Below are 23,710 nucleotides of genomic sequence, written 5' to 3'. Positions count from 1 at the left end.
AACACCTTATGGTTGATGATGTTGGTAAATAATATTCAGTTAAAGTCCAGCTACAGTTTGACTGTGTTAAGACCTCACGTGGCCATAGCTGAGTCCCAGTATCCCTATAAAAATTAAAAAATACCAAATGCATAAAACCACAGTTATGTGTGAGCATGGGCTGATTAGTCATTAGTCCATCGAGATGTCTTACTTAAGAGGAAAGAGTGGGTGATTTTAGGTGAGATGGTCCTGAAGTAAGAACCAGATGTCTGATAAAGTTCATTAATAGAAACCCTCACAAGTTATGGGCCCAGAGGAAGAAGAGGGACACCTGCTAAGCGGGGTTGATCGTTTCACCCAGCTTTGCTGATTGAGCTCGTGATCTAGTGGATATGATATGTATGTTGACTAGGATTGGTTTGACTTAATGTATTGTGTACAATCAATAATATGTACTATGTAAAGTACATGCTTATAAGCATGGGGTAAATAATGTACGATTATACATATCATGTATTATGTATGGTATGTATATGTACTTATTAATGTAATACACATTATGCATAAAGTACATGGTAATTTATGGTAAAAAGAGGTTATTTTAATACTAAGATTGTACTTAGTAACCTTGTAAATGTCCCATAACAAATCTTCAGGGAATAGTTTAAATAGAATTTCAGCTTTGGGTGCTGATGGTGGAGCTGGAGCTTCTTCCTTCAGTCTTAGGAAGATGTGTTATTCTCCTTCTCTGGTTTACAAGACCAGGGTAATAGATATATTGATACTACAAAGACTCTTCATTTTGGGAGATTATTTTCAGTGATGCTAGTTACTGGCATTAGTACTAGAATTAAAAAGAAATATAGAATGGATGCTAGCTGTCCGATAATAATGAAGGGGTGCTCTATGGGTTGTCCTCCAATTCACGTTAGTGTTAATAGGTCTGCTACTAGTACTCAAAATACGCATTGACTGAGAGGTCGAAATGTTATGCTTCGTTGTTTGGATGTGTGAAGCATTGGGATAAATGCTAGAATTAAGATTGAAAAGATTAAGGCCATTACTCCTCCTAATTTATTAGGAATTGATCGTAGAATTGCATATGCAAATAGAAAATTATCACTCTGGCTTGATATGAGATGGTGTGTTGAGAAGGTCTGCTGGGGTGTAGTTGTCTGGGTTCCTAGTAAGTCGGGTGAAAACAGCACTAATATTATTAGTATTAGAATTAGCAGTAAGGCATCTAGGATATCTTTGATTGTACAGTAGGGGTGAAATGGGATTTTGTCTATATCAGTTGAGATTCCAGTGGGGTTATTAGATCCTGTTTTGTGAAGGAATAGTAAGTGGACAGCTGCTAGCGCTGCAATGATAAATGGGAGAATAAAATGGAAGGCGAAGAATCGTGTAAGAGTTCCTTTATCTACTGAAAATCCACCTCAGATTCATTCGACAGGGCTTGTGCCAATATATGGAATTGCTGAAAGGAGATTAGTAATAACTGTTGCCCCTCAGAATGATATTTGTCCTCAGGGTAAGACATAGCCTATGAATGCTGTAGCTATGACTGTAAATAATGATTCCAATGCTTCATGTTTCTAAAAAGGTATAGGATCCATAATATAAGCCTTGTCCTACATGAATAAATAAGCAAATAAAAAATATGGAGGCTCCATTTGCATGTAGATATCGGATAATTCATCCATAGTTTACATCTCGGCAGACACGTGTTACTTACGAAAAAGTAGTTATTGTGTCTGATGTATAGTGTATTGCTAGGAATAAACCTGTCAAGATTTGTAGAACTAAACAAAATGCCCAGAAGGGAACCAAAATTTCAACATGATGAAATGTTTGATGGAGCTGGGAGGTCAATAATTGCGTTGTTAATAATTTTTATTAATGGGTGTGATTTTCGGATGTTGGTCATTAGTGTTCTTATAGTTGAATTAAAATGATGATTTTTCATTTCATTGGCCATGGTTAGATTCCATGTAAGAATAATGATAATAGACATTGTATTTATTTTAGGTACTATTTTTGTAATTAGTTTTGTGGGCTTTTCTTCAAAACCTTCACCTATTTATGGTGGACTTGAATTGATTGTAGGTGGTGGTGTTGGTTGTGGGATTGTGTTGAATTTTGGTGGTTCACTTGGGGGTTTAATAGTATTTTTTATTTATTTAGGGGGAATATTAGTAGTATTTGGTTATATGACAGCTATGGCCACTGAGAAGTATCCTGAAGTTTGAGTCTCTAATAAGACTGTTCTAGGTATATTTCTTTCAAGGTTGATGATAGAATTTTCAATAGTATTCTTTGTTTTAAAGGATGAGGAAGTGGAGATTGTATTTAAATTTAATGGACTAGGGGACTCTGGGTAATTTATGATACAGGTGATTTTGGGTTTTTTTGTGAAGAGCCTATAGGAATTGCAGTGTTGTATAGCTATGGTTCTTAATTGGTAATTGTTACTGGTTGATCATTACTTATTGGTGTTGCGGTTATTATAGAGGTTACTCATGTTAATTAAATAGAATTATGCTTAGGGCAAGGGTAATGAGGAATGAAAGAAAATATAGTTTGATTAGGCCTTTTTGGTCTGACACTAGTACAGAAAATTTTATTTGAATAAGGGAAGTCGTTTTTGGTAAGATGCTTTCTAGTCAGATTAAATCTAGGAGACATGATGCTGATTTTTGACTCGCTGATAAATTTAAGTATGGTGGGAAGCGGTGTATAATAATGGGGAAATACCTAAGAGGTTGGAAAATTTGAAGAAATTTGAGGGATATTTAAATTTTAAGTTTTGTGTAGCGGGGCTGATTTCAAATGCCAGAATAAAACCTAGGATGGTCACAGCAAAGGCAGTTCGCTTCAGGTAATCAGGTATTGTTATTTGTGGGATTGTCATTGGGGGAATTTTGCTGGAGGTAATGAATCCAGCAAAGATACTTACAGCTAATAAACGTTTAACAGAATTGATTAGCAGTGGGTTATTTTCATTAAAGTAGAAAAGCGAGGTTGTCCTAATGGTGCGAAGAAAATAATGCGAGTGCCATAGACAGCTGTAAGGGATGTGGTGACGAGAGTTATTTGCTGGGCTCAGGCGTTGGTGTACAACGTGTTAGCAGTGTCGATAATTAGTTCTTTAGAGTAGAAACCTGTGAGGAACAGCATTCCTGTCAGTGAGAGACTTGCAATAATGAGGGCCGCTGTGGTAAAAGGTATTGCTTTAAATAAACCTCCTATCTTTCGAATGTCTTGTTCATCATGTAGGCTATGAATAATGGAGCCAGAGCATATAAACAGGATGGCCTTGAAAAAGGCATGTGTGCAAACGTGGAGAAATGCTAGATAAGGTTGGTTAATACAGATTGTTACTATTATAAGGCCTAATTGGCTTGAAGTAGAGAAGGCAACAATTTTTTTGATGTCATTTTGGGTGAGAGCACATATTGCTGTAAATAATGTAGTTATGTTTATCCAGACATAATGTTATTGTTTGGGTACATTTATTCTCTGTTAAAGGGTAAAAGCAGATAAGTAGGAAAATACCTGCTATAACTCTTGTGCTGGAGTGAATAGAGCTGAAACGGGAGGAGGGCCTTCTATTGCTGAGGGAATGGCTGGAGGCCAAATTGGGTGGATTTTCCAGCTGCAGCCAACACAAGTCCTATTAGAGGTAGGTTTGAGTGATTTTGGTTAAGTATAAAGATTTGTTGTATGTCTCATGAGTTTAAATTAAATAGAAATCATGCTGTTGATATAATAAGTCCAATGTCTCCAATGCGATTATATAAAATTGCTTGGAGAGCGGCTGTATTTGCATCTGCTTGTCCATATCATCACCTGATAAGTAGAAAAGATACAATTCCGACTCCTTCTCACCCAATGAAAAGTTGTAAAAGATTGTTAACAGTGATAAGAATTAGTATTGTGATAAGAAAAAGGAGTATTTAAAGAATTGATTAATGTTAGCACCTGAGTGCATGTATCACATTGAAAATTCCATAATAGATCATGTGACAAATAATGCTACTGGCACAAATATTGAGAAATAGTCTGTTTTGAAGCTAAGTGGTAATTTAAGGGTTTGGATAGTAATTTAATGTCAGTTTAAGATAATTATCTCTTGACCTGTATGAATGAATATTATTGTTGGAATTAAGCTGGTGATAAAAGCATATGAGATAGTGGTTTTTTTTACAAAGGATGGATATGTGTTATTTTGTAGATGTTGGTGTTATTATAATTGGTATCGTTAGTATAAATAGTATAACTAGTGTGAAAGAGGTAAATAAGTTTATTACTTTTATTTGGAGTTGCACCAATGTTTTGGTTCCTAAGACCAATGGATAGCTATCCTTTAAAAGTTTGAAAAAGTCATACTGTTAGATATGGAAGCATGAATTAGCAATTTTTGCATACTTTTTCAGTAAATAAAAATATTTAGTCTTCTGTTACTAGATTCACAATCTAGTGTGTTTTTGAAACTATATTTATAGTACAAGGGCCCTAAAATGATTTTGGGGTTTAACGATAGGAGTAAGAGATGTAAAATGTGAAGGGGTTATGAGGGCATTTTCTCATGTGAATGATGGTGGGTATATTTGCCTCATTTTGTTATGATTAATATGTATAGTGAGTATAAGGTGGTAATTACTATGTTAATTCCTATGAGGATAATGGTGATATTTGATCATGGAAAGGATGTTACTACTACAAAGAGTCCTCCAATTAGATTGATAGTTAGGGGGTAGAACTAGGTTTGTTAAGCTTGCTAGTAGTCATCATGCTGGTATTGGGAGGAATGTTTGTAGACCTCGGGCTACAATTATTCTGCTGTAAATTCGTTTGTAATTTGAATTTGCTAGGCAGAATAATATGGATGATGTGAGGCAGTGGGCAATTATTAGAGCAGTGGCCCCGATATAACTTCAAGGTGTTTGGATAAGAATGACTACAATAACAAGTGCTATGTGACTGTCGGAAGAATACGTGATAGGTGATTTTAGATCTGTTTGGCATAAACACATTGAACTAGTTATGATTATTCCTCATAAGGAGAGTATGAGAAAAGGGTATGTTATGAAATATATTAGTGGGTTTAGTATTGCTGTAATTCGCAATATACCATAGCCTCTGAGTTTTAGTAGTACGGCTGCAAGGACTACGGATCCTGCAATGGGGGCTTCTACATGTGCTTCAGGTAATCAAAGGTGAAGGCCGTTGAGGAGTATTTTTACTATAGAGACTATCATACATGCTAGTCATATGAAAATGTTGGATCAGGAGTTGGCTGTTGTTTGTGTTCGATATTGAAGTATTAGAAAAGTTAGTGAGCCTGTGACATTTTGAATATGTATTAGTGCTACTAAGAGTGGAAGTGATCCTACTAGTGTATAAAATAAGAAATAAAGTCCTGTGTTAAGACATTCTGTTTGATTACCCCATCGGGTAATGATACTAAGTGTTGGAACTAGTATTGCTTCAAATAAAATATAAAATAAGATGAATTCTGTGGCAGTGAATTTTATAATTAGGAATATTTGTCATGTAATTAGCATGGTAATATATAATTTTTTTCGAGTTAATGATTCTTTGAGGTAGGTGAAATTGGCTGGCTATTAATTATGGTGAGAGTCATGTTGTTAAAATTAATAATGGTGCTAATGAGCTGGGGAAAAAGAATTAGTGAAAAGTTGAGGCTATTGTCATTAAATTCATTGAGAAGAAAAAGGCTATGAGACTAATAAGCTATGGACTGTGGTATTAATTCAGATTATGTTGTTCTTTGATAATTATGTTAGTAGTATTAGTATAATTGTAGGAATAATAACTTTTAACATTGGAGGAGATTAAGATTTTGTGCATAATCAGTGCCATATGTGTTTGATACTATTACTAGTAGGGATAGCGCGAGTGTGGCTTCTCGAGCTGAGAATACTAGCAGAACAGTCGGTATTATGCTGGCTAGGGCAAAATGTGTATTTAGGATTATCAGCGTTGCTATAATGAATAGTGATAATATTATGCCTTCAAGGCATGATAGTGAAGATATTAGGTGAGATCAATATATTAATAATTCTATAAGAGATACTGTAAATGTTATAATAATTATATACACTAAAAGCACTTGGTAATTATGAACTTAATCATAATCTAATGAGTTGAAATCATTTCGTTTAATTACCATATTCAGTTCATTCTAGTCCTTTTTGGGTCCATTCATTAGGCTAGGCTTATTGCTAGTAATAAAATTAGGAATAAAGCTATAATGAGTATTGTTCTTAGATTATTTGTCTGAGATGCGCAGGGTAGGGGGTAAAAGAGCAATTTCTAAATCAAAAAGGAGGAATATAATGGCTACCAGGAAAAATTGTATGGAAAAATGTAGACGTGCTGATCCTATAAGGTCAAATCCGCACTCATAAGGACTTGTTTCTTCTGTGTAAATATTTAATTGGGGAAGTCAGAATGTGATAAATACAAGTAGTGAGGCTAGTGCTATGTTTGTAATTAATGTCAATATTAGAGTTATTCTTTTTCGGATTCTACTGAAGCCAATTGATTGTGAGTCAATTGTACTATTTAATACTAAAATAATAAGATCCTTATCAATAAATGGGTACGTAAAGGAATAGTCATAATCCATCTACAGAATGTCAACATCAGGCAGTGGCTTTCAAGCCGAAATGGTGGTTAGATGTGAAGTGATTTTTTTTTTTTTTTTTTTTTTTTTTGCCGTACGCGGACCTCTCACTGTTGTGGCCTCTCCCGTTGTGGAGCACAGGCTCCGGTCGCGCAGGCTCAGCGGCCATGGCTCACGGGCCCAGCCGCTCTGCGGCATGTGGGACCCTCCCGGACCGGGGCACGAACCCGTGACCCCTGCATCGGCAGGCGGACTCTCAACCACTGCGCCACCAGGGAAGCCCCGTGAAGTGATATTTTAATTGATGTAAGAAGCAGACGATAAGGAAGAGCCAATAGTTACACGCAGTCTGTGGAACCCTGTAGCTATGAAGAAAGTTGACCTGTATACCCCATCTGAAATTGTAAAGGATGTTTCGTAATATTCTGAGGCCTGTAGAAATGTAAAATAAACGCCTAGGGCGACTGTGATAAAAAGACCTTGGAGTATGTGTTTTCAGTTTCCTTCTATGAGGCTGTGGTGAGGTCAGATAGTGGATACCCCAGAGGCTAATAATACGGAGGTATTAAGAAGTAGTACTTCTAATGGATTTAGAGGACAGATGCCTGTTGGTGGTCAGCATCCCCCTAGTTCAGGTGTAGGGGCAAGGCATGAGTGGTAGAAGGCTCAAAAAGAAACTGGTAAAAAAAAAAGAGGACTTCTGAAATAATAAATAGGATTATTCCATATCAAAGTCCTTTTTGAACACTTGGTGTATGATGGCCTTGAAAAGTGCTTTCTCAGATGATGTCTTGTCATCACTGATCTATTGATAAAGGTATTAGTTAGTAGGCCTAGTGCTAATAATAATGTTGAAGTGAAATCATATAATTAGGTCTACTGTTGTTAGAAGGGCTGAGAGAGCTCCTGTAAGGGGTCAGGGACTGGGATTTACTATGTGATATGCATGAGTTTGGTGGGACATTATGTATTGTCATGTAGGTAAAGATTTGCTAGTAAGCTAAATGCATAAACTAGAATTATTGCAATTGTGAATTTGAGGATAGTAAGTAAGACAAGGATAGGAAATGTAATGAGAGCTGTGGTGGTGCTAATACTCAGCAATGCTAGAGTCACTCTTCCAATTAAATGAATCAATAGGGGTCCTGCTGTGACGTTAGCTGTTAATAGTATGGCTAAAGCTGTTGGTTGAATGAATAAGCTAATAGTTTTGATGACTGCTAGCACAGGAATAAGAGGAACGAGTGTTCCTTGTGGTAGAAAGTGAGCTAAGCACGCTTTTGTTTTGTGATGAAAGCCTGTAACTACAGTTCCTGCCCATAGAGAAACTGCTGTTCCTAATATTATTATATTCCTAATATTATAAATTGCTATTAATATTGAGAGTTGTGTAGTAGGTATAAATGAATGTGGTAATAGTCCTAATAGATTTGTTGATCGAATAAATAAGTGATGTTAAGTATTAGTGCTCAGGTCTGTCCTTTGTGATTGTGAATAGCTATTATTTGTTTCAATGTGAGTTGAACTAATCATTGTTGAATTGGAATTATACAATGGTTAATTAGTTGATTAGGTGTTGGGAATAAAATACCTGGGAATATAATGATTAAGATAACAATAGGAAGTCCTATTATTGTTGGGGCAATGAAAGAGGCAAATAGATTTTCGTTCATTTTGTTTCTCAAGGGGTAGATTGTTTTTGTACTTTGGTAGACATCAACGCTGGATTTGAATAATAAGTATATTTTGAAATTTTTAGTTGGAATGCAATAAATAGGACTAGAATTACTAATAGAATAGTAATAAATCATGTTGAAGTGTTGAATTGTGGCATATCATGAAAGGGAGTTTTAACTCCCAGTCTTTAACTTAAAAAGGTGAATGCTATTTAGCTTCTTAAGGAATTTATAATATTGATGAGGATCATTTTTCAAAGTATTTTAGTGGTACTAGTTCAAGGACGATGGGTATAAAGCTATGATTTGATCCACAAATTTCTGAGCATTGTCTGTAATATAGACCTGGCCGTGGTGATATGAGAGTTGTTTGGTTTAGGCATCCTGGAATTGCCTCTGTTTTTACGCCTAGTAAAGGCACAGCTCATGAGTGTAAAATGTCTTCTGAGGAGGTTAGTATTCAGATTGTTATTTCTGTAGGTAAAACTACTACGTTGTCTACTTCTACTAGTCGTAATTCTCCTGTTTTTAGGTCTGATGTTGGAATTATATAGGAGTCAAAATTTAATTCTTCATAGTCTGTATATCATAGCTTCAGTATCATTGGTGTCCTATAGTCTTTACGGTAAGGGAAGGGTTATGTAGTCCAGCATGTAAAGCATTTGTAATGATGGCAGGGCAATTAGAATTAGGATAATGGCTGGTAAGATTGTCCAGATGGTTTCTACTTCTTGTGCATCTATTGTACTTGTATGGGTTAGTTTAGTTGCTAATATGAGTAAAATAATATAGAGGACCAAGGAGCTGATTAAAAATATGATTATTAACGTATGATCATGAAAGTGTAGTAGTTCTTCTATAATGGGTGATGCTGCATCTTGAAAACCTATGTGGAGAGGATACGCCATGGAGACATAAACATAAAACATAAAAAGGAATGAAGCACTGTTACATGGTACAATATGGATGAGCTTTGAAAGCATTATGCTAAGTGAAGGTAATGAGTCATGAAGGATAACATATTACATGATTCTACTTATGCGAAATATCCAGATAGGGAAATCTACGGAGGCAGAAAGTAGATTAGTGGTTGCCTAGGTTGGAGGCATAATAGTGGGATAGGGAGTTGATTGCTAAAAGGTACAAGGTTTCTTTTGGGGGGGGGATTAAAATTAAAATGTTCTAAAATTAATTGTGGTTGATGGTTACACAACTCTGTGACTATATTAAAAACTAATTGCGCACTTGATGTTTCTTCAGTTTTTTCATTTCCATTTGCATGGAATGTGTACTTTAGATGGGTGAATTACATGGTATGTGAACTATATCAATTTGAAAAAACAGTTGTGGGGAAAAAAACAAAACTCTAAAGCAGTGGTTCTTATACTTCAATCATCATTAACCTCACCTGTGAAGCTTGATGAAAAATCTGGATACGGGCTTCCCTGGTGGCGCAGTGGTTGAGAGTCCGCCTGCCGATGCAGGGGACACGGGTTCATGCCCCGGTCTGGGAAGATCCCACGTGCCGTGGAGTGGCTCGGCCCGTGAGCCATGGCCACTGAAGCTCTGGATACAAATGTTCTAGATCTATCAAGGAACTACAGGACATGAGGAACTTCAAGTGCATATTATTAAGTGAAAGAAGCCAGTCTGAAAAGGCTTTGTACTGTGTGATTCTAGACTTTCTAGAAAAGGTAAAACTGTAGAGACAGTAAGTAGATCAGTGGTTGCCAGGGGCTCGGGGGGAGGGAGCGAGGGATGAATAGGTAGAGCACAGGGGATTTTTAGGGCAGTGAAACTATTCTGTATGATACTATAGTGGTGGATACACATCATTATACATTTGTCAAAACCTATAGAACTGGACCACACAAAGAGTGTATGCCAATGTAAACTATGGATTTTAGTTAATAACAATATATCAATATTGGTTTATCAGTTATAACAAATGTACCACACTAATACACAATATTAATAACAGGGGAAACTGTGCAAATTGGTAGGAGGTAGCTATGGAAACTGTACTTTCTGCTCAATTTTTTGGTAAACCTAAACCTGTTTTAAAAAACTAAAGTATGCTAATTTTTAAAAAATGTTCTAGGCAAGCCAGAGGATGAGCCTGGGAAGTCAGGGAACTCTACAGATGTGAAATGACCTTGTCAGATCAAGGGAGCATTTTAATTCTCAAAACCAGTAGGCAGTCTTCCCCTAGAAGAGGCACATGAGGAGAAAGAATGTTTCCCTTGTTCAGTTCCGTATTGATACTGCTGAGCCCAGAATCCATACCTCAGAGAGGTGAGTCTGTAACTGGAGAGTCTGTGCTTCACCACTGGAGCTGAGGGCCCCTTATGCCTCCTGGGGCTCGATGTGCAGCAGTCCCTTCAGCAGTATGATAACAAGAGATTAAGGTAAGAGGACAGGGCTCCTCCCTAGGATGTAGAGGTGATTTGAAACAGGAATCCTGAGCTTGTTGGTGTGGTTGGTTGGTTTGGTTTTAAGAAACTGGGTTGGGGGAGCGCAGCCATTGAGTGTCTGAAGAAGGGATTATACGGTAGTGAATTAATAGTATAAAAATGTCAGCTGACTTTACAGGAACACGTACCTCAGAAGGAAGGAAAAGATCTCAAGGAGAGATTTCAACAAAAACACCAGGGGAAAATGACCTTCACCTTTGAATGTCCAGTTCAGCCCTTCGCTGGGTGTAGGCGTCTGATCTGTAAGAAGAGTAGTTTATCAGGAGAGCTTCCCAGCCCTCAAGGTCTCATTCAGACTCTGGAATCATGTAAGGAAAAGACAGATCTCTGGGTGTATCTTTCCTAGAGACACACCCAAAGGGAGAAGTAGCAAAGGGTCAGAAAGCTAGCAAACTGGCAGGTACCAAAATTAGCAAATTTGCCTTTAGAATTGCATGATTTTTCCCTTCTACCCAGGTCAAATAATAATAATAAGTAGTAGTAGTGCTAGTAGTAGCAAAGGACAGTCTTCCTGATGCCAAGCACTGTTCTAAGTACCTTGCGTGAATTAACTCATTTAATACCCACCACAGCCCTACCCAGTAAGGGAATTATTACTCATTTTACAGAGACTTCGGTGTAGACATGAAGTCATCTGCCTGGTCACAGCTAGAAGTGTTGAGCTGGGACTCGAACCCAACGCCAGCTCCAGAGACCACTGTTTCCCCCTCACGGCACTGCGGCTCCACGTCGACTCCACAGACCCCACGACTGCCTCGTAATATAGACCAAACTTTAAAAGAAGGAACGTGGGGATTATTTACCCTTTGGGTTTTAACCCTGCTCATCCGCCCCTACAGAAAACAGCAATACTGTTCATTCTACCCGAATAGGAGAAAAATGGGGAAGAAAGAAGAAAATTTATTAAAAGGAAAACAAAACACCACCTTTTTTTTCTTTCCCCTCGCAGCGCATGGCAGTATCGTCTCAAGAGCCTTTGCCTTTTTCTGGAGGGAGCGTTTATCTGGCTGGCATGCGCACGAAACAACACAGCTGCCCCACCTGACGTGGGAGCTCCGGGTTCAGCGTCCCGGGTTCTAGAAGGAGTGTCCAGAACCTCCACAACCCTCCAGTCAGCCCCCTGCCCTCCCCGAGAGTTTGAGCTTCCCGTGCGGCTTGGCTGGTATTGGTGGGTTCACAGGGCAGGATCCAGGAACGCTTCCTGCCTTTGCAATCCCACTCAGCTCTCCAGCTGAGGAGCCTTTGGGCGGAGGGCCATGCATTGAAGCTGAACGGACTGTTCCTTTAAGGAAAACCACTCTTCCCCTCTTGATTAAATGAGTAAATTAGTTCCAGATCCTCTGTCAGAGAGTCAAGCTGTTCAGGAGGGTAAGGGTGAAATAGAAAATGTCTTAAGAAGGATACAGCTCTTCTTTATTTACTATAATAGGAGAAAAGCTAACTAGCCATAGAGAATGGATAACCAAACATTTTTAGAAATGGGTTTTGAATATAGTGTGTTTGGAAACCAAATTCTGAGCACAGGGCCTCAGGCTCAGAAAGGGTTGACACTTGGTTTAAAGCTGTGCTGTCACCATCTTGAAACTTAATAATTTTTGAACAGAGTCCCACATTTTTGTTTTGCGCTGGGCTCAGCAAATGATGTGGCCGTGCTGTCAGTGAAGTCTATTTTAAGTCAGCATGATGTAATTATGCACACTTTCTCCTCAATTTCAGGTACGCTAGTGTGTCCTGTCCAAGTTTGCCAATCAACTTTTGTGCTGCATGTATTTTCTTTTAATGTCTCACCGGGTGGTAAGCTCCTGACATTACGTATACTCACTAATCTCTGCTGGAGTGTGCCACGGTTAAGTTTTGATACTGCAAAGTACTGAACATGAGGGCTAAGCCACTAGTGTTTGTAAACGAAAACATTTCAAAGCTCACTTCTTCCTTTGAGTGGGTACGTCAGGAATTGGTACAAAACCTTCTCCTAAAATGGAGAGAGAATAAGGGGGTCAATCAGGTTCTTGTCTCACGTGGGGCCTTCAGTGAGGATGCAACCCTGTCTTTCTCAACTGCAACACTCAGGGGACTGACTCAGGACTTTGGGCAATATGATCAAGTCAACCCCAGTGCTGTGCTCCCGGGCCTGTCTGGCAAGAGAACCAGAGGGGAGGGATGAGGGACGTCCATGGATGTCTGTGTGATTTGGGGAGCGAGGCCTCTGCTGGCGTACTTCAGCTCCTCAGGTTTAAAAATGCTAGAGCCACTGTTGGTCCTGTTTACTTGCAAAGATTCCGTTACACCAGCCAATGTCACTGAGGTGAACTGAGGGTAAACCCATGGCCCTCCTTATTTTCAGGCCATAATGTGGGAATCAATGATAGGAGAATATTCCACCGCGGGACCACACATTGTGTTTCTTATAAAGCGATGATGGGAGTTTACCAGAAAGTGAAGGCGTCCCATCAGGGACTCGGCCAAGGCATCCCATTCACAGCAGCCCCATAGAGGAAACTGGAAGAGTCGTAACGTGGGCGGTGGGCTAGCACTGGGGAAGTGGCCAGGCATCCTAAGGACTAGAGGGAAGTCCATCTGTGAGGTAGGCGACAGCAGCAAGCACTTGGATCTAGACTGGGAATTATGTGGGTGAGGCCCACCCACATGAGGTCAGGGGGTGGGCAGATGTGTGTGAGCTAGAGTGAAAGCAAAGGGAGTCCAGGAGGAGGTGGTACTGCCAAAGTCTAGGGATGCCAAGCTGCTGGTTTCTAGGGCAGTGAGACAGCTGTGGAGGGCAAGGTAGGCTTGTGCGCCAAGCTGGCTGTCGAGACAGAAACCCGGGGACAGAAGTCTAGTTATCATGACTTAGATGGAGCCCCATTAGGAGCAGGGATGGCTTGAGGTAGAGCCTGAGAGGTTTGGGTGGGGCTCATGCAATCTTTTGAATCTAAGGTCCGAATTAATTCTCAGGACTGAGATGAAGCTAAAACTTCAAGCGAGAATGAACTCTGCCCGGCTGGTGAGGAAGAAGGAATGCAGTCACTGGGGGCTGTGTGGGCTGGCCTGTGGCGGAGTTTCCTTTCACATACATTGAGTTGGATTTTCTTTATTTTCTTCAGCAGTTCTAACAGATACAAGCATTATTTTTATTCTCATTTTACACCTGAGGAATCGGAGAAGTAAATGGAAGTGCCCAAAGTTAACGGATTCATCCAGTCTGGGCAACTGGGGCTGTCTCCAGCGCCACCATCTCTGTGCTCTTGGCTTCGATTAGATGACTTTATGAAGTTCCTTTGGTGGTAGTTGTAGCAAAATGATGGAAAGCATGGGTGGGCTCTGCAGCCAGACTGCCCAGCTTTTTGATGCATCCACCTCTTCTGGCTGTGTGACCTTGGGCAGGTTACTTGACCTCTCTGTGCTGCGGTAAAATGAAGATGATGACGATACCTTCCTCACGTTGTAGACATGAGTATTTAATGGAATGGTATATGTATGGGTTTAGAACAGTGCTAGGCACATAAGTACTTAATACACATTACTGTTACACTCGATCTAGAAGTAAAGGTCTTTAGGGAAGATTTCAGATGTTAACAGTCATCACTACCCAGTGGATGGATGGAGTCATGGCAAGGTTAATCCTAAAGAGTAAATACTGTGAAAGCCATTCCTATTTATTTGGTCTTATAAATTTTTTTTTAAAAAGCAAGATTTTCTCATTAATTGAATTTTGACCCATGGACTAGTGCACTTAGTGAGAGACTGCGCAATTAGGAGGCAGAAATTTTGGGTATAAGTCCTTGATGTACCACTTCCTGGCGTTGTGAGCTTGGGCAATTTTTCTAATGTCTCTCGCTTATTTTCCTTATCGGTGAAAAGTACCAATAAAAGGAATGACAGCCTGCCTCACAGAATTATCCTGAGAAGGTAGAATGAAAGCACTTTTACATAAAACGTTGCCATGTGTTGGATATTTTAGTTCCCTGACACAAACCTGCTGTAAACAAGAAAAGGCTAGCTGTCTGCAGAGTAGGCGAGGGGAAGCCATTCTGGAATCGAAAACTGTGACACAGATGATCCGCCCTCGCTTTGGATATTAATAATTTAGTAAGGTCGCCAGGTGGGCCCCAGACAGACAGGTCCACAGCCAGTTCCAAGAACTTGCCGATCTTCATTCTTCTGTGCCGTTCTCTTTATGACAGCCAGATTGTGCTTTTGTTTTTTTATTTTCTCTCTACCTATGCAGGGGACTCAGATCCCACCCCAGTGAATCCTTGCTATGATGGGAGTCACACATGCGCCACCACGGCTCGGTGCCATCCGGTGACAGGTGTAGACTACACCTGCGAGTGTGCATCTGGGTACCAGGGAGATGGACGGAGTTGCGTGGGTAAGAGCCGAATGCTCTGTGTTCCCTCATGGAGTCCTCCAACATTATGTCCGTAGAAGACAAGTGTCTGCTTTGTCATCTCCATGGATCAATGAGTTTAGCAGCTATTCATCTAAATACAGCTATTTAAAAACTAAGCATATTCTGGTTAGGTTTAAGAGGGTAGTTTGGAGGTGGGTATTTTTGGCTGGGACTCTGAAAATGGCTATTGTAATGCCTGGATGTTTTACATTCTCAAATGTTGTCATTTTAAGACGGAATCAAGTATTTTTTACATTCATTAAAGAGTACATTTTCTGGTTACCTTCAGATTTCAGACATTCACCTATTTCTTTCACTTACTGTATCTCAAAAGCAGTAGTGGAAATTTCTTTACATTTTAAAAGAAAAATCGTTACTTTGTGTGTTTCTCTTCTAAATGTTCAGAATTGTTTAAATGTTTAAAGAATTCTCAGAATATTTGTTCAAAACATATCTCCCGGGGGCTCATACTTGAATGACTTGAAATAAATGTTTATTTTTATGACGATCTGCAACATGCATCCACATCTGGTGCTTAGCCTACATTTCAACCCCTGTTGAGTCTACCAACCGTTAGTCTCATTGAAACCTCTTAGGGGTGAGCGAACATTGAGTTTGCAGACCTTCCACTTGTGGGGACTTTGGTTTAAGCAGCTTTTTCTGTTCTTATTCCTTCTTAGATGTAAATGAATGTGCAACTGGCGTCCATCGCTGTGGCCCCAACTCTGTGTGTGTCAACTTGCTGGGAAGCTACAGGTGTGAGTGCCGGAGTGGTTATGAGTTTGCAGGCGACCGGCACACCTGCGTCTGTGAGTGCCAAAACTGTGCCTCTTTAGCCAAAATCATGCTGAACCTTGCTCTTGGACTCATTACTGTTTCCACTTCTGTTATACAGAAGTTCTGTTGGATGGTTTTTTAGAAAACAGTCAATTTACATTGAAATAACCCAAAGCTATGGCTCAGCTCCACCCTGTTTGTTGGGGGTTTGTTTTTGTTTGGGTGTTTTTGTTGTTGTTGTTTTTCTCTAAATAGATATTTTTGGTGTAAGTTATGGAAAGATGTTCACCTCTGTCGAGACTGCTGTGTATCTTGATGTTTGGCCCAATCATGTAACAAGACTATGAACTTCTCTAATACCAACAGGTCTAGATAGAGGTCAAATGTTTCTCAAATTAGAATGAAATGGATTTGTAATTCATAGAGGCCTGTCTCACTTGACTGGTCAAAGAGCTCCGTCTGTAATAAATATAGCCTTTCTAGAATTCCAGAAAAATACTTGACCAAAGAGTGGATCCAAAAGAACTAGAATTCCAAATTCATCCCACTGTTAGAGCTAGATGGTATTAGAGACAACCCACTTTTTAATCCAGTGAGATGAAAAAGTAGCAATCACAGAGACTCTGTGTGTGTGTGTGTGTGTACGTACGTACGTACGTACGTATGCAGGCATGCAAAGCAGCAGTGCTCTGGGGAGTTATAAACTTTAATCAAGGACAGTTTTTGATGACTGATCTTCATGCCTAGTGTTATAGCCACAAACCATGATCAGCACTTCTCAAATTTTAATGTGCATACAAACCATCTAGGGATCTTGTTAAAATTCCTATTCTGATTCACTGGCTCTGCTCTGGGGCCTGAGAACCTGCATTCCTTATAAGCCCCCAGATGTCCCGATGCTGTTGGTGTGCAGGGTTCACCCATTCGCAGGCCTGGGCTCTTGGACATCCTTGCCTTCTTCCCTTTTCAGTGATCGCCCCACCTCCCAACCCCTGTGAGGATGGCCGTCACAACTGTGCTCCCGCCAGCCAGGCCCAGTGCATTCACCACGGAGGCAGCTCGTTCAGCTGCGCCTGCCTGCCTGGTTATGCCGGCGACGGGCACCAGTGCACCGGTGAGTAACTGTGGGCGGCCTCAGCGCCCCTGAACGTTGCTTTGGATGCACATCCCCAGGGCCTCTCAGAAGCCTCTCCCTTCCTTTGACTCACACCGCTGTGGAACTGCCAAAAGAGAAAGAAAAGGTGTCCTTTGAGTCAGAAAGAGAGGCCGAGGGTGATTGCCCTGGGACCAGATTGTTGAGCATGTATGGTGGTCCTTGGAAGAGCCGTGCCTGGAGCAGTGGGGAGACCCTGCCAGCTTGTAACCTTCTGTTCCCTGGAGCTAGTGAAGGAAGGAGGGATGTGGGGAAAGGCATATATCCTCCTGGGAGGAAGTCTCCATCCTTCAATCTCTCTGGCTAATGGCTTAATTCAGCACTTCCAGTCCTGCTTAATTTTTAGTTGCTGTTCCCCTGCGTGAAGTGGTAATTTAAGCAATCTCTAAACATACATACAGTTCTTTCTGTGGAATTTATTCCCTTTCTTCTCTCTCTCTGGAAGGGGAGAAGGAGAGAGAGAGAAGAAATAAATCCACAGATATAAAAGGATATTAATGCATACCTAAGTACTCAAAGCTTTTCTCCCAGAAATCTAACTATCTTTAAGACTTCATACTGAACTTTATAAAATCACTAAACCAGAAAGCAGGACTAACTGTTCAAATTTAACTTAGAAATGTGTGAGGTTGCTACTGAAAAACTAGGCATAACACTGATTATAAATGTTCATGAAACTGGGATTAGTAGTACCTTAATATAGAGATCATTCAGTAAATCTACATAATCACTAAAGATCTTCAAAACATCAGTCAGTAATGCACACAAATAATGGTTAAATGAGACACTGGGAATGAGAGGATGGTGGGAAAAGGGTCGATTTTAGGAATATAAGCCTAAAATGCAGGCTTTCCCTCTCTCATCAAATTGCTTCTTGCCTCTGTCCCCGTATACCTGGGCCCACTGAGCTGATTTGCTAAGAACAGCCTTGTCACTCCTGGGAGCTTCTTAACTGATCGAATAGCTTGGCCCTGACCTCCTCGCTAGATGTTTGATTCTCCTCCTCCTTCCTTTTCCCTTTGGTTTCAGCAGGACAGGCTGAGTGGACCAGCAGCCTGAAGCCATACGTTATTGACAGAATAGACATGTCAGAGCAGCACAGCCCCTCTACTCCTTTCCAGATGTGGGGTTTTTCGGGATTGTTTGAACCTGGCTCTTTAATGTTTCCACTTCTGCTGTACAGAAGCTTAGCTGTATGGTTTACTTTTGAAAACATAGTTTATATTGAAATGACCCAAAGCTGTGGCTCAGTTCAACCCTGAGTTGTTGTTTTTTTCTCCCTATAAACACCCTCAGGTTTATTTATTTATTATTAAATTTTAAAGAATCAATTTTATTTATTTTTGGTTGCGTTGGGTCTTCATTGCTGCACACGGGCTTTCTGTAGTTGTGGCGAGCGGGGGCTTCTCATTGTGGTGGCTTCTCGTTGCGGAGCACGGGCTCTAGGCGCGCAGGCTTCAGTAGCTGTGGCACACAAGCTCAGTAGTTGTGGCACACGGGCTTAGCTGCTTCATGGCATGTGGGATCTTCCCGGACCAGGGATCAAACCCGTGTCCCTTGCATTGGCAGGCGGATTCTTAACCACTGAGCCACCAGGGAAGTCCCACCCCCAGGTTTAGACAGAGCTCAGGTGCATTTCAAGTTAGGATGAGGTAGATTTGTAAGTCACAGATGCTTGTCCCAGTTGACCGGCCAGAGAGCTCCATGTGTAATAGATACTCTGTACAGACAGAGATACCCTCTAGGTCTGGAGGGAGGGGTGTCAGGTGACGCACATAAACTTCTCATGTTTTTGCTAAGTCCCGCAGTGGAAATACTGCTCTTTCCACCTCGTGGGACTCATCCTTCATTTCGATTTAACACACTACTGGCTCTCAGAAACGAGAATGCACAAAGGAAAAAATCTTGTCAGTAGAATTTCATGTTTAAACATCTGGCTGCTCAGGCCAGCAGAGATGGTGTTTTGAAAGTATTTCATTCCTTAGGTCTTTGGTTTAAAACAAAGAAGTTGAGATTATTGCAACTTAGATGTGATGAGTGTTAAAATCAGAATGTTAATGTAGGTGAGCTGCTTCTTGTCCTAACCCCTTCTAGAATCATTCTCTCTCCCTTCTTTTAACTTCTGCCTGTCCTGTAGGACTTGGGTTACATTTTGGGGTCATACTAGGATCCTGAAATTAGCTACTTTTCCATGCTGGGAGTTTTATAGGGTTGTCATTCTTTGTTATTGTTGTCTTCTTGCTGATTTCTGCCATGTTCAGTTGTCCCTGTTTTATCTCGTTCTCTATTTTTGAGATTCTCTCTGGAACCCACAAACTTAAAATTGGCCAAGCCCATCCATTGCTTCCCCAGTGTATTAGTCATCTACTGCAGCATAACCAACCCCCCCCCAAAACATAGCAGCTTAAAACAATACACATTATTATGCTCTATAGGGTCTAGTCAGGGGGCCTCTGCCAGACCTGGGGCCTCATCTGAAGGCCCAGGTGGGGAAAGAGCCTCACGTGGTTATTGGCAGGATTCAGTTCCCCAAGGACTATCGGACTGAGAGCCTCGGGTCTCTGCCGGCTGTTGCCTGGAGGTGACCTTCAGCTTCTTGCCACGCGGACCTCTCCTACAAAGTAGCTTCCTTCATCAAAGCCTTCAGCAGGGGGTCTGCCGGCAGGTTGGCAGTGATCACAAAAATGACATCCCCTCAACACTGCTTTAGTGTCTTGGTTGGAAGCAAGTTACTCAAAGGAAGGGGATTACATAAGACACTGAATATCGGGAGGAAGGGATCTTTGGGGACCATCTGAGAGGCTGCCTGCCATAGTTACCCTGTGGTTGCCGTCCAAGCTTCCAGACTGTGGGGTAGTAGAGAATGAATAGCCATTTTCCTAAATACCTGTGCTGTGCATAAATCAGGCTGGGCTAATCATGAAGGAGGCTTGCAGGATAAGTATATAAATGTGTGTGTGTGTGTGCATTTTTAAAGGCATGTCACAGGGTGCATGTGTCCCAGTGACCATAGCGATAGAGAAAAAAGAGAAAAATAGAGATGAAGCCTCTATTTTGTGGAAGGTGTGCACACTTGAAACACACATTTGTTTTCACTCCATCAAACTAGCATTAAAAGGGTGTGTGGGTTTTTCTCCAGCCAGTTTGTTAAAAACCAGGTTCCCCGGGGAGGCTGCACTTGGCTTTGGGTTCTCAACCTAGTCTGAGTCACTAAGAGGAATTACTTTTGTGCAACTAGAATGAAATCTTTCCAGCTCCCCTCAATGGAGATTGATTTCAGCCCTGCATTGGTGTGAGCTGGATATTTCTCAGGCATGTTTGTCCCTGTAGGTCTTGATGATCCTGCCGGGTGGAAAAGCAGAGTGTTTTGAGCTGGGACCTTTCCTCACGTGTGAGTTGATGTACTGGGTTACAGACGGCCCATTACCCAGAGAAGGGCTGTGAGGAGAGGTACTTACGCTGTCGTCTCTCGTGGTTTCTATTGGAAGCATGTAGGTGCTGGGTAAGGTATAGTAAAGTTGGCGTGGCCACAGCAGAAGCAGAGAAGAAGCTGATTATATTCACAGGTCCCAGAGAGCGGGTCACTGCATGCCACACAGCATCCAAAGGGCACAGCCAGCAGCAGGGTTCTTGACCGAGTAGGTGGGAAACAAGAACTCATGGGCCGAAGCCTTTGTTGGGGTCTGGAGGCGGGTCGATTTGAGTTGGCGCCAGGAAATTTCACTGGGTGGTTCAAAAGCAAAGCAGGGGAGGTAGAGAGGGGGGAGCTCGAGTCCAGGGGTTGGGTTTGTTTTGAAGGGATTTCAGCTGCTTTTGGGTGTGGGCTCAGGAGTAAGGCAGGGAGAAGAATGTTGAAGCACCAAAGCATGAACTCAAAATAGAGAATTTTTAATACAGTTTCCAAACAGGTTTTCTTAGCAGCTTGGTAGAGGACAGAATGGAGAATTACACTGAGAATAAGCCATCTTGCGTTATCTGACTGGTAAGGGGCTCTACTCTGCCTTGAACCTTGCTGCATTGACCTCAGTGTTCTACCAGTCCCTGAAGACCCCAACAGTGATGGTTAGGCAGCGCCCCCATCCCCAGTGATGTAACAGGAAGCCCCTCCCTTGCCAAGGGGTCGAAAGTCTCTGCGCTTTCTCTCCACACCTGACCGCCTGTGAAATTGGGAAGACTTCTCCTTTACACAAAAGCTCGGGTTTCCCCCACACACTCCTCAGGATTGGCGCTCCTAAGGAGGGGTGTAACCTGCTCCGTACCCAGGCCCCGGAGTAGCTGGCGAGGCTCCAGTTTCCTGCCACGGTGCAAGGTTCTCCAAACAGGTGTTGGGCACTGTGCTTCAGGGAGTCTTCAACTTCTCCAGCTTTGGGGGACAGCTGTTGTTCACTTGTGATGCTTTCAGTCTCTTCAGAGACCTTCTCCCAGTTGGTCGTTCATCCGTTATTGTCTCCCCATGACTTTGGTATCTGTGGGAGGATGGCTGCTCTTTCGGGTCTGGTCAGAATCCCTAGGCCATAGTCTTTAAGAACATAACTCGGTACCTCTGGGAGAGTCCTCTTTCTCTTAGTTCAAAAATAATCACAAGCAACTGATCCGTGGTTTCTAGAAATAGGCCCCGTATCTCAGGAATTCCTGCTTCCTGCCATTGCCTGGGGTTCCTGTTACTAAGAGAAGTACTTCTAGCATATGCATTATGAATAGCTTTAAATTCCTGCATTTGGCTCGACGTTAATTTTTACAGCTTTGGTTTTATAGCATCTTCCAGTCCCAAGGACCTGGATGGGCACCAGCTTCATCCAACTGGGCATTTGAGTTGTCCTTCTGAAGAGACAGAGGGCCAACCTCAACGATAATTAAATAGGACACTATAGAATCCATGATGATTGGATTGGAGATAAGCTTTTTGTTGTTGTAATTATTTTTATCTGGTTTATTTTCGGTTAACCGAGGAGCTAACCAGCAAACCTTGTTTGATTCTAACCTTGCAAATGAATTTATAACCACTTTCCAGCCTTTGTCAGTGAAAGGAAGGTGACTAGACAGGCCCACTGCTCATCTAGGCAGAGCCTCTGTGGGTGGCATTAAACTTGGTTGTGTCGGGCATTCAGGGGTTTTGGACTTAGAGTAAACTAATTTACGTGCAGTAAACTCCCTGAGCCTGAGGATAAGCAGTATAAGTAATTACATTGCTAATTACTATGTCAGAGATTCCTCTCCCCTGAACAGAACGCCTGTGTTGTGTATCCAGCACATCCACTTACTGGTACCTGGGAAAGGCCCTTAGTCATGGGAAGGTGGCTCAGTGAAAGCATGGTCACAGCAAGGGTGGCACTGATCGCCCTAGGAGAGATTTCACCTGGGTCCCGGAGGCTGGGCGAGGAGTCACGTCTGACTGACGTCACATTCAGGGCTGTAAGTCTCTGGCTTCCAGGGTACAATGTGTCTGTGCACGAGCTGTACAAAACTGATGCAGTTCTCTCCTTCTGGGACTCCTCTTCTCTCGGTTTTACACCGATCACCCCGTCCCACATTTTTCCCTGTTCACACATTTTAAAAACATAGATGCGACTACTCTGTTTTATTTTCAGTTGAGCGTTGATCAGATCTACACCCTTTATCCTTCTTTTACTCAGGAAGACTTCCTGTCTCTGAAGATGGCTTATCTCTACCACTGGCCATTGGTTTCAACAGTTATATTTTCAGACTTTTATTTATTTTTTGGCAGCAGGGTGGAGCGGGGGTGGTGTCTTGCTATTGTCAGCCTGTGCTGATTTCAGTAAATAAAAGGAATGTAAGTCAGCCTTTGTTTGAAGTTTCAGGATGTTGCAGTTTTGAGAAATGTGAGAATTAATCCTCATGGTACCATATGGAGAATGTTGGGACCTGAATTGTTTGTACTGATAAGCCAGACAAATTTAGATTTTCTTTTCTGTGTGCTGTTTCAAAATCTCTGATAATATTTTTCTTATACTTTTCTATTCTAAAGGTGGAAAGTAAAGAAAATTTCTGATTAATTGGGCATTCTAGGTAGTAGGACTCTCTGACTATGTAAGACTGAATGGGCTTCTTAGTTGAAGAAGTATTTGGAGCCTCAGTGGGTTCTTTGCATCTGTAAATCAGTGCTAAAGGGAGATGGTGCCAATAAGGAAAGGAAAAACAAAAAACTATTGTTACGTATATTTATTATATGGAATACAATGGAAGGGAATGAATGGTTTATGGACCTAGTTCAAAGGTAAAAACTTCCTGGAATTCACTGTAGATGAAAGGTGCCAGGATATATTTCTCTGGGAAGTATATGTTTGATTTCTACGCTGAATGTGTCCCTCGACTTTGGACAGTTAAGCTTGTCTTTAAGGTGCCGACGTGTTTCTGCTCACGCCCAAGGTCTTCTGAAGTGGAGCCCTCGGGGTTGATCCGTGTGCACTAAAGCCATGTGGTGGCATAGATTGTGTGCAGTGAAGTCGTGCTCCTTCCTTCCTTCCCTCCCTCCCTCCCTCCCTTCCTCCCTCTCCCTCCCTTCCTCCCTCTCCCTCCCTCCCTCCCTCTCCCTCCCTTCCTCCCTCTCCCCCCCTCCCTCCTCTCCCTCCCTCCTCCCTCCCT

The 23,710-nt window shown here is 41.6% G+C and overlaps 1 protein-coding gene and 1 pseudogene across 1 annotated transcript in view; one reads left to right on the top strand and one right to left on the bottom strand.

The window, feature by feature from the left end:
- The window catches only part of NID2 (nidogen 2), a 78,857-nt gene that overhangs the window by 42,054 nt on the left and 13,093 nt on the right, over positions 1 to 23,710 (top strand). Inside the window, exons 9-11 of the mRNA XM_029237722.1 lie at positions 15,013 to 15,156; positions 15,858 to 15,986; positions 16,925 to 17,068. Coding sequence (XP_029093555.1) covers positions 15,013 to 15,156; positions 15,858 to 15,986; positions 16,925 to 17,068 — 417 coding nt within the window. The remainder of the gene's footprint in view (positions 1 to 15,012; positions 15,157 to 15,857; positions 15,987 to 16,924; positions 17,069 to 23,710) is intronic.
- On the bottom strand, positions 7,482 to 8,738 carry LOC114904171 (annotated as a pseudogene).

This window comes from Monodon monoceros, unplaced genomic scaffold (assembly GCF_005190385.1).
Source record: "Monodon monoceros isolate NGI ecotype Baffin Bay Population unplaced genomic scaffold, NGI_Narwhal_1 Super_Scaffold_21, whole genome shotgun sequence".
Taxonomy (NCBI): domain Eukaryota; kingdom Metazoa; phylum Chordata; class Mammalia; order Artiodactyla; family Monodontidae; genus Monodon; species Monodon monoceros.
Note: the sequence above shows the minus strand (reverse complement) of the source record. Positions and strands in the feature narration are given on the sequence as shown.